This window comes from Palaemon carinicauda, chromosome 13 (assembly GCF_036898095.1).
Source record: "Palaemon carinicauda isolate YSFRI2023 chromosome 13, ASM3689809v2, whole genome shotgun sequence".
Classification (NCBI taxonomy): domain Eukaryota; kingdom Metazoa; phylum Arthropoda; class Malacostraca; order Decapoda; family Palaemonidae; genus Palaemon; species Palaemon carinicauda.
This window is the reverse complement of record NC_090737.1, coordinates 109095732-109105731: the sequence shown is the minus strand read 5'-3', so window position 1 is coordinate 109105731 and position 10000 is coordinate 109095732. Positions and strand designations below refer to the sequence as shown.

The window sequence follows — 10000 nt, the reverse complement described above, 5'->3', positions numbered from 1 at the left end:
CACAATTACGTCCACCCGGAAAACGTTATGATCGATTTAGCTACTGGAGGACGAGCTCCAAAGGTAAGTGTGATGGACTTTGATCTCATGAGGGAGATCGGTGCCAACCCTTTCCAAAGACCCATAGTTCAGACCAGCCAGAGTTCGGGTACTAACACCAAATACTGTAAGTGTTTCGCGTCCAAGATCCTTGCAGGGGAGGGAGGGACCCCACAGACAGATGCCCTAAGCATGGCTCTCACCATCGGGTTTTTAGTTTCTAATGGGGTGCTTACGGTGAGATCCCCCTTCAGGAAACTCCTGGACTGGTTTGCAGGTTGCTATGGAAACGAAAGCGGTTGCTCCATGGACACTCTGCTCATCGGGTTAAACAAGGAATTTGACAATTACTCCATCAGCGAAATGGAAGAGTGGGTGGAGTGGGTGGCAGATCAGAAAGAAATATCGTCACTGGAAAATTCCACCTTAAATGGCAATGATGAAGAGGAGGGGAGAAAGGATTGCCAGCAAAATCATATCGTAAAGGAGGTTTATGCTTACCAACAAAAGCTCGGGGAAATAAATGACAAAATATCAAATCTAGACCACGACCTTCTTCGGAGGGACCAAGAGCTAGCGTCTTTCAGGCAGAAAGCTTGCCAAGACAAACGCAAGAATGATGAACTAGGGAACAAGAAACTATCCGCGGAAAGGAAATTTCAGAAAGTCCGGGAAGAAAATGATTCTCTGAGGAAGGAAGTAAGTAGACTAAGGGAGTCTCAACTACAGGGAGAAGAAGATAAGCTTAGCACACAGGGTTTCGAAGATAAACAAAAAGCTGATCTTGAAGGAAAACCTCAGGACGAGAGAAAGCATCTTAGGAGGGAAGCAAAAGAAGTGGCCTTAAGAAGAATTAGACAAATTGCACAGGATGAAATCTCACAAGAAAAAAGAGACAAAGTGTATGTTACTGTTGAACTAAGGGAAGAGGCTCTGAAAGAGGAGAAAACAGAAAAGAAACAAAAGGTTAACCTTGAAGATATAGAGGAAGGAATCGTAAAGAGGCGTATCGAATATTTTGAAAATATCATACAAGAAAACATAAAGGAAGAAGCCGAACTTCGTGGACAATCTCCAGACTTTAGAGAAAATCTTAATAGGAATGCCATGAACATTTCTTTGGCAAGGGTAACACAAATAATAGCAACGGAATTATCAGAACGAAATGAAAACGTCTGGAAAAGTGACAACATTGAAAAGGAACTTAAAGACTACCAAGAAGCAAATAGCCTAAGAACAGATGGAGATTCTGCTACTAAAGGTGAAGATTATGCAGAAACCAGGATGGTAAATGTAATGGGAGAGAAACAAAAAGCTGATCTTGAAGGAAAACCTCAGGACGAGAGAAAGCATCTTAGGAGGGAAGCAAAAGAAGTGGCCTTAAGAAGAATTAGACAAATTGCACAGGATGAAATCTCACAAGAAAAAAGAGACAAAGTGTATGTTACTGTTGAACTAAGGGAAGAGGCTCTGAAAGAGGAGAAAACAGAAAAGAAACAAAAGGTTAACCTTGAAGATATAGAGGAAGGAATCGTAAAGAGGCGTATCGAATATTTTGAAAATATCATACAAGAAAACATAAAGGAAGAAGCCGAACTTCGTGGACAATCTCCAGACTTTAGAGAAAATCTTAATAGGAATGCCAAGAAAATTTCTTTGGCAAGGGTAACACAAATAATAGAGAAGGAATTATCAGATCGAAATGAAAACGTCTGGAAAAGTGACAACATTGAAAAGGAACTTAAAGACTACCAAGAAGCAAATAGCCTAAGAACAGATGGAGATTCTGCTACTAAAGGTGAAGATTATGCAGAAACCAGGATGGTAAATGTAATGGGAGAAAAACAAAAAGCTGATCTTGAAGGAAAACCTCAGGACGAGAGAAAGCATCTTAGGAGGGAAGCAAAAGAAGTGGCCTTAAGAAGAATTAGACAAATTGCACAGGATGAAATCTCACAAGAAAAAAGAGACAAAGTGTATGTTCCTGTGGAACTAAGGGAAGAGGCTTTGAAAGAGGAGAAAACAGGAAAGAAACAGAAGGTTAACTTAGAGGAAATAGAGGAAGGAATCGTAAAGAGGCGTATCGAATATTTTGAAAATATCATACGAAAAAACATAAAGGTAGAACGCTAACTTCATGGACAATCTCCAGACATTAGAGAAAATCTTAATAGGAAGGCCGAGAATAATGCTTTGGCAAGGATAACACGAATAATACAAGAAGAATTATTAGAACGAAATGAAAATGTCTGGAAAAGTGAGAACACTGAAAAGGAATTTAAAGACTACCAAGAAGCAAATAGCCTAAGAACAGATGGAGATTCTGCCAGTAAAGAGGGACAAATAGCTATTCTCAAAGAAAACATGGAATGTCTAGAGATACAAAATATGGAAACATATGCTGTAGCACCAAGAGTTAAAGAAGAGAAAGAAAAGCTTAAAGAAGAGTTAATGAGAGAGGAGAGACTCAGAAAAGAAAAAGAGGGACAATTAGCTATTCTCAAAGAAAACATGGAATGTCTAGAGATACAAAATATGGAAACATATGCTGTAGCACAAAGAGTTGAAGAAGAGAAAGAAAAGCTTAAAGAAGAGTTAATGGAGGAGGAGAGACTAAGAAAAGAAAAAGAGGGACAATTAGCTATTCTCAAAGAAAACATGGATAGTCTGCAGATACAAAATTTGCAAGAGGTAGAAACAATCAAAAGAGAAATAGAAAATCGGCTAGTTCTCGTGACGGAAGAAGCAAAAATTCTTAAGCACGAAAAAGAGGAGATGGAAATTAAGATAGATCAGCTAGAAATATTGGCAAAGAAAATTGATGATATAGTGAAACGTCAAAAGAGAGAACTTATAAGGAGAGAGGAAGAGAGCAAAAGGCTTGATAAAGAGCTAATAGAGGAAAGAAGAATAAGAAAAGAGACAGAAAGTGAAGTGCATGGTCTGAAGAAGGAAATAGAAAGTCTAAAGCAGAGACTTTTGGCAAAGACTGGACAGATTGGTGATACTCATAAGGTAGTTATGGAATTGGCGGATTTGATGAATCAGTTGAAAGATGAAGTCAATAGCGACGACTAAGAAGTGAAAAGAAAAACTATAAAAAAAAAGTAAATATAAAAATAAAATAAAAAAAAATAAAAAAGAAATATAGAAACTAAAAAAATCCCCAAAAAATATGAAAACAAAAAACATAAAAAAAGAATTAAAAATGCCAAGAGAAGAAGAAGAAGAAGAAGAAGACGAAGAAGAAGAAGAAGAAGAAGAAGAAGAAGAAGAAGAAGAAGGGAAAAAACAAGATGGCGTCTGTTCCCAGTCTATTCTAGATACCTAAAGAATATTCTACAAGATAGACTCAGCAGATGGAAGAAGTCTGACTTGTTCTAGTATGCTTTGTTCCTTGATAAAGATTCACCTGTACTGTTTCTTTATCAGGTGAAAAATGCAAAACACATAAGTCTGACTTCGACTATTATGCTGTGCCCTCTGAATAATATTCCTTGAAAGTAGAGAGAAGAAGACTATATACCAAAAAAGAAATTATATATAAAAACTAAAATATCCAAAAAGAGAAGATGGTAAAAGAGAAAAAACAAGATGGCAGCAGTTCCCAATCTATTTTAGATACCTAAAGGATATTCTACAAGATGAACTTATCAGATGGAAGAAGTCTGACTTCTTCTTGTATGCTTTGTTCCTTGATAAAGATTCACCTGTACTGTTTCTTTGTCAGGTGAACAAATGCAGAACAAACAAGTCTGACTTCTTTTATTATGATGTGCTCTCTGAACAATATTCCATGAACGTAAATATAAAATAGAAAAAAGGGAAAATAAATGAAAAAAATGGAAATGGAGGTAGAGGGAAGGAGAAGGAGACCTAAGCGAAGCTGCATGGACTGTATCAAGGACGACCATCGAACGAAGGGATTGACGGGTGATGAAGAGTGGAACAGAGGCAGATGGAGAAAGCTGGTCAGAAACATCGACCCCACATAAAAGTGGGAAAAGATGCAGACAAAGCAGAAGAAAAAGAAAGAAAAATTATAAAATCTAAAAAATCTAAAAAAAAAAAAAATATGGCAGTAGAAAAAACAAGATGGCAGCTATTCCTAATCTATAGAAACTAAAAAAAAAAATCTCCAAAAAATATAAAAACAATAAACATAAAAAAAATGAAAAACTGCAAGAGAAGAAGACGAAGAAGAAGATGGCAGCAGGGAAAAAACAAGATGGCGGCTGTTCCTAGTCTAATCTAGATACCTAAAGGATATTTTACAACATGGACTCAGCGGATGGAAGAAGTCTGACTTGTTCTAGTATGCTTTGTTCCTTGATAAAAATTCACTTGTACTGCTTCTTTGTCAGGTGAACAAAGGCAGAACAAACAATTCTGACTTCTTTTATTATGATGTGCTCTCTGAACAATATTCCATGAAAGTCAAAAAAAAAAAAAAATTGGATACAAAATGAAAAAAAAAAAATGGAAATGGAGGAAGAGGGAAGCAGAAGGAGGAGACCAAAGCGATGGTGGATGGACTGTATCAAGGATGACCTTTGAACAAAGGGATTAACCAGTGATGAAGAGTGGGACAGAGGCAGATGGAGAAAGCTGGTCAGAAACATCGACCCCACATAAAAGTGGGAAAAGATGCAGACAAAGCAGAAGAAAAAGAAAGAAAAATTGTAAAACTAAAAAATCCAAAATATAAAAAGAATAAGGCAGTAGAAAAAAAACAAGATGGCGGCTGTTCCCAATCTATTCTAGATACCTAAAGGATATTCTACAAGATAGACTCGGCAGATGGAAGAAGTCTGACTTGTTCTATTATGCTTTGTTCCTTGATAAAGATTCACTTGTACTGTTTCTTTGCCAGATGAACAAATGCAGAACAAATGAGTCTGACTTTGACTATTATGCTTTGCCCTCTGATCAATATTCCCTGAAGGTAGATAGAAAAAGACTATATACCAAAGAAGAAATTATATATAAAAACTAGATTATCCAAAAAGAGAAGATGGTAAAAGAGAAAAACAAGATGCCGGCTGTTCCCAATCTATTTTAGATACCTAAAGGGTATTCTAAGAGATGGACTTGTCAGAGGGAAGAAGTCTGACTTGTTTTAGTATGCTTTATTCCTTGATAAAGATTCACTTGTACTGTTTCTTTGTCAGGTGAACAAATGTAGAACAAACAAGTCTGACTTCTTCTATTATGCTGTGCTCTATGAACAAGATTCCCTGAAGGTACATAGAAATAGGAAATATATATAAAAAATATATGTATAAAAACTAAAAAATCCCCCAAAAAGAATATGGCACCAGAAAAAACAAAATGGCTTCTGTTCCCAGTCTATTCTAGATACCTAAAGGATATTCTACAAGAAGGACTCAGCAGATGGAAGAAGTCTGACTTGTACTAGTATGCTTTGTTCCTTAATAAAGATTCATCTGTACTGTTTCTTTATCAGGTGAACAAATGCAAAACAAACAATTATGACTTCTTCTATTATGCTGTGTTCTATGAACAATATTCCATGAAGGTAAATATAAAATAGAAAAAAGGGAAACAGAATGAAAAAAAATGGAAATGGAGGTAGAGGGAAGGAGAAAGAGAAGGAGACCTAAGCGAAGGTGGATGGACTGTATCAAGGATGACCTTCGAACAAAGGGATTAAGCGGTGATGAAGTGTGGGACAGAAGCAGATGGAAAAAAGATGGTCAGAAACATTGACCCCACATAAAAGTAAGAAAAGATGCAGACAAAGCAGAAAAAAAGAAAAAAAAGAAAAAAACTAAAAAATCCAAAAAAAAAGAATATGGCAGTAGAAAAAAACAAGATGGCAGCTGTTCCCAATCTATAGAAACTAAAAAAAATCCCCCATAAATATAAAAAATAAAAAACATAAAAAAAAATGAAAAATTCCAAGAGAAGAAGACGAAGTAGAAGATGGTAGCAGGGAAAAAAAAAAGATGGCGGGTGTTCCCAGTCTAGTTTAGATACCAATATGATATTCTACAAGATAGACTCAGCAGATGCAAGAAGTCTGACTTGTTCTAGTATGCTTTGTTCCTTGAAAAAGATTCACTTATACTCTTTCTTTGTCAGGTGAACAAATGTAGAACAAACAAGTCTGACTTCTTCTATTATGCTGTAATCTATGAACAATATTCCCTGAAGGTACATAGAAATAGAATATATATATAAAAAAATATATATATAAAAACTAAAGAAATCCCCCAAAAGAATATGGCACCAGAAAAAACAAGATGCTTCTGTTCCCTGTCTATTCTAGATACCTAAAGGATATTGTACAAGATAGACTCAGCAGATGGAAAAAGTCAGACTTGTTCTAGTATGCTTTGTTCCTTGATAAAGATTCGCTTATACTGTTTCTTTGTCAGGTGAACAAATGTAGAACAAACAAGTCTGACTTTTTCTATTATGCTGTGCTCTCTGAACAATATTCCTTGAAGGTAGATAAAAATAGACAATATACAATAAAGAAAAAATTGTATATAAAAACTAAAAAATCCAAAAAAAAGAAGGTAGAAAGAAAAAAAAAATGGCGGTTGTTCGTAATATATTTTGGATTCCTAAGATATATTCAAGAACGACTCAGCAGAGGGAAGAAGTGTGACTTGCAAACGATACTTAAAACTTTTAGTTGGAAAATTATTCTATTTGAGTTTGTTTCGAAAGCGAACGAGGTTGGAAAATTCGTCAAAAAGTTTTGACATTTGGGTAAATTGAATGTTTAAGTGTAATTTCCTTCTTTTGAGTGACATTGTCAAAAAAGAAACATTAAACAATAGTCAGTTTTTAATGGAATCAAACAAGAGTAGAAATTTGTTATTATTATTATTATTATTATTATTATTATTATTATCATTATTATTATTATTATTATTATTATTATTATTATTATTATTATTATTATTATTATTATTATTATTATTATTACTATTATTATTATTATAACCTAAGCTTTACCCCTAGGTTAGAAAAGCAGGATGCTATAAGCCCTGGGGCTCCAACAGAGAAAATAACCCAGTGAGGAAAGGAAATAAGGAACTAAATGAACTACAAGAGAAGTAATGAACAAGCATTATAAATATCTTAAGAAAGGATATTATTATTATTATTATTATTATTATTATTATTATTATTATTATTATTATTATTATTATTATTATTATTAGCCACGCTACAATCCTAGTTAGAAAAGTAGAATGTTAAAAGCCCTAGGGCTCGAATAGGGAAAGTAACCCAGTGAGGGAAGGAAATGAAGAAATAAGTGAACTACAATCACTGTGTTGTGGAGAGAGCAATGGGACCTGGACCCTGGACCCTGGAATTACGAAATATATAAATTGTAGGCTATGGAATTCCCCATCTCGCAGCCATTGCCTGGCCCTCTCTGGTCCTAGCTTGAGTGGAGAGGGGGCTTGTACGCTGATCCTATGTATATATGATCAGTCTCCAGGGCATTGTCCTGTTTGATAGGGCAATATCACTGTACCTTACCTCTGCCATTCCTGAACGACCTTTGAACATTGAAACACGGTTACGATATATATATATATATATATATATTTATATATATATATATATATATATATTAATTATATATATATATATATATATATATACACACACACACATATATATATATATATACATATATATATATATATATATATATTTATTTATTTATACATTTATGCATGTATATACACACGCGCACCAAAACATATACACACACAAATATATATATTATATATATATACATATGTATATATATATATATATATATATATACAGTCAGCGCGGGTCTGTCTGTCCGGGCAGCATCCGCCGTGCATTCATTTTGGTCACCCCCCCATATCTACACTAATACACATTATAAATCAATAAAAATTTAATTGAACACTCACCAATATCCCTGCTACTTGTCTATAGGGTAGCTTTCCCTCTTCTTGACCTCCAAAAGTCGTCGAGGAACACTATCGGTGAGGTTTTGGAGTATTTCAGCAGGTATTTCCGCCCACACCTTATGGAGCGCCGCCTCGAGAAGTGTCACGTTTGTCGTCACTTCTTTATGAAGGCGGGCTTTAACTATCGCCCAAAGGTTCTCAATGGGCGAAATATCAGGACTTTGACCTGGCCAATCAGGAATATAGTTCACTTTGCTATTTTCCAGCCACTTTTTCCCTTTTTTAGCCGTATGGCAAGGGGGCACCGTCCTGCTGAAAAAATTTCAGCTCCTGTAGCCGCAATACAATCCGCTAAATTGTCTTTTAAAATGTTCAAATAGCGGTCAGCATTAACCGTTATGCCTTTAGGCAAAACAACAAGGCTCGGGGCCCCACCGTAGGCAAACGAACCCCAGACCATAAGCGATGCTGGGGTGCTTAACTGTCTTGGCCGTGAGAGTAGGCTTAAGAGGATCTGACCCCGTTCGCCGCCACACTTTTTTCACGGTCGTCTCACTCACACAAAAGGTCGCTTCGTCACTCCACAAGACACTACGCCACTGCTCCAAGGTCCAATCCTTGCATGTCTTGGCGTAAGCAACCCTCCTCTGCCTTTGTTTCAAAGTTAAAGCGGGCTTCTCTCGCGCAATCACTTTCTCGAAGTCGAGGCGCTTCGACAGGTTTTTCCTGAATCGTACGAACACTGACGTCGCTCAACAATTTAGGGTTCTGTTCTTTCAGTTGCTTAGCCGTTAATGTTGAATTTTCTTCTAGGGTTCGCTTTAATATATGTAAAGTACGATCAGGAATCTTCCGGGGAGGGGAACCAGCCTGGGAGTGAGAAGGGACCTCGGCGCTACCTCCTGCCTTGTATTTCGCCACCAAGGGCCTCACTGTCCTCTCGTTCACGCCAGTATTCTTCACGATTTCCTTCGTTTGCAAACTTAAATTATGACATGTTATCACTCGAACAATGTCATTGTGACTTGTACGGGGTCTAGACACCACGGGGGGGGGGGGGGGGGAGGGGGGGGTGTTTGATATACAAAAATGCCACGCGAACTCACAAAAGAACTATTGCAACTCGGCCCTCTCAACCTGACACAACCTCACTCCACGACTGCAGGAAACACACTGGCTAGCTTCCACCTACGCAGATATGTAGATGCCAACTTGTATAAAAAGATGCCAATTAGTCAATTTGTCCCAGTCGATTTTTTCCCCGATAAACCCCATGCCTCCGATTTGCGCGGAACGCTGTGTCCGGTCCACTACCCGGACACAGCGATCCGCGCTGACTGTATATATACATATATATATATATATATATATATATACACTACTGTAATTCATATGTCATCCCATTTTCTATAGGTTCACTAAATATGAAATAATATAACTCCCGTTATTTTGCTTTCCATATATACAAGAATATATACCTCTGTCTTCTTTCGAATTCTTCATTTATGTCTTTCAATAATAATAATAATCTATTCTAAGGCTATCGACCTCACTACTGCAAGATATAGTTCCCTGTTATACCGGTAATTTAGAGCAGGTTTTGATTCAATAGATTGGTCAAGATGATTGAGATTGGGGGGGGATAAATGAGTGAAAATGTGTTTAATTTGGCTAAACATTTTGAAAAAATTTCGGGCTGAAAACGATTTTTTGAAAGTTTGTATAACTCTTTTAAGATCTAATGTTTAATTTCGTATCATATTCACAGCGGTGTACATTGGCTCCAAAGGATTGGGCCAGATATCCTACTAAAACCAGAAGAAGATTCATACTCGAAAGAGGAAACGCAACAACTTCTACAGTATATAGTTGGGGAAAATAGTTCGCATTTATTCTGAAAATGACACGGCAGACCAAAAGATATAAACTGTCAAGTAAACCTAGTGATGCACAAAACGCTAGCAAGTTCAATCTTAATATCATGGACAATTTGTCCTGTTGTGCACATATTTTCCTTTACCATGTAG

General features: G+C 36.4%; 2 protein-coding genes across 2 annotated transcripts in view; both read left to right on the top strand.

Moving 5' to 3' along the window:
• The window catches only part of LOC137651754 (golgin subfamily A member 6-like protein 26), a 2709-nt gene extending 537 nt beyond the window's left edge, over positions 1-2172 (top strand). The window contains exon 1 of the mRNA XM_068384975.1: positions 1-2172. This exon is cut by the window's left edge and continues 537 nt beyond it. Coding sequence (XP_068241076.1) covers positions 1-2172 — 2172 coding nt within the window.
• Positions 2173-2637: 465 nt separating this feature from the next.
• Positions 2638-3117, top strand: LOC137651753 (ribonuclease Y-like). The gene has a single exon (XM_068384974.1). It carries the CDS (start codon positions 2638-2640, stop codon positions 3115-3117), a length of 480 nt encoding a protein of 159 aa, XP_068241075.1.
• The last annotated feature ends 6883 nt before the right edge of the window (positions 3118-10000 follow it).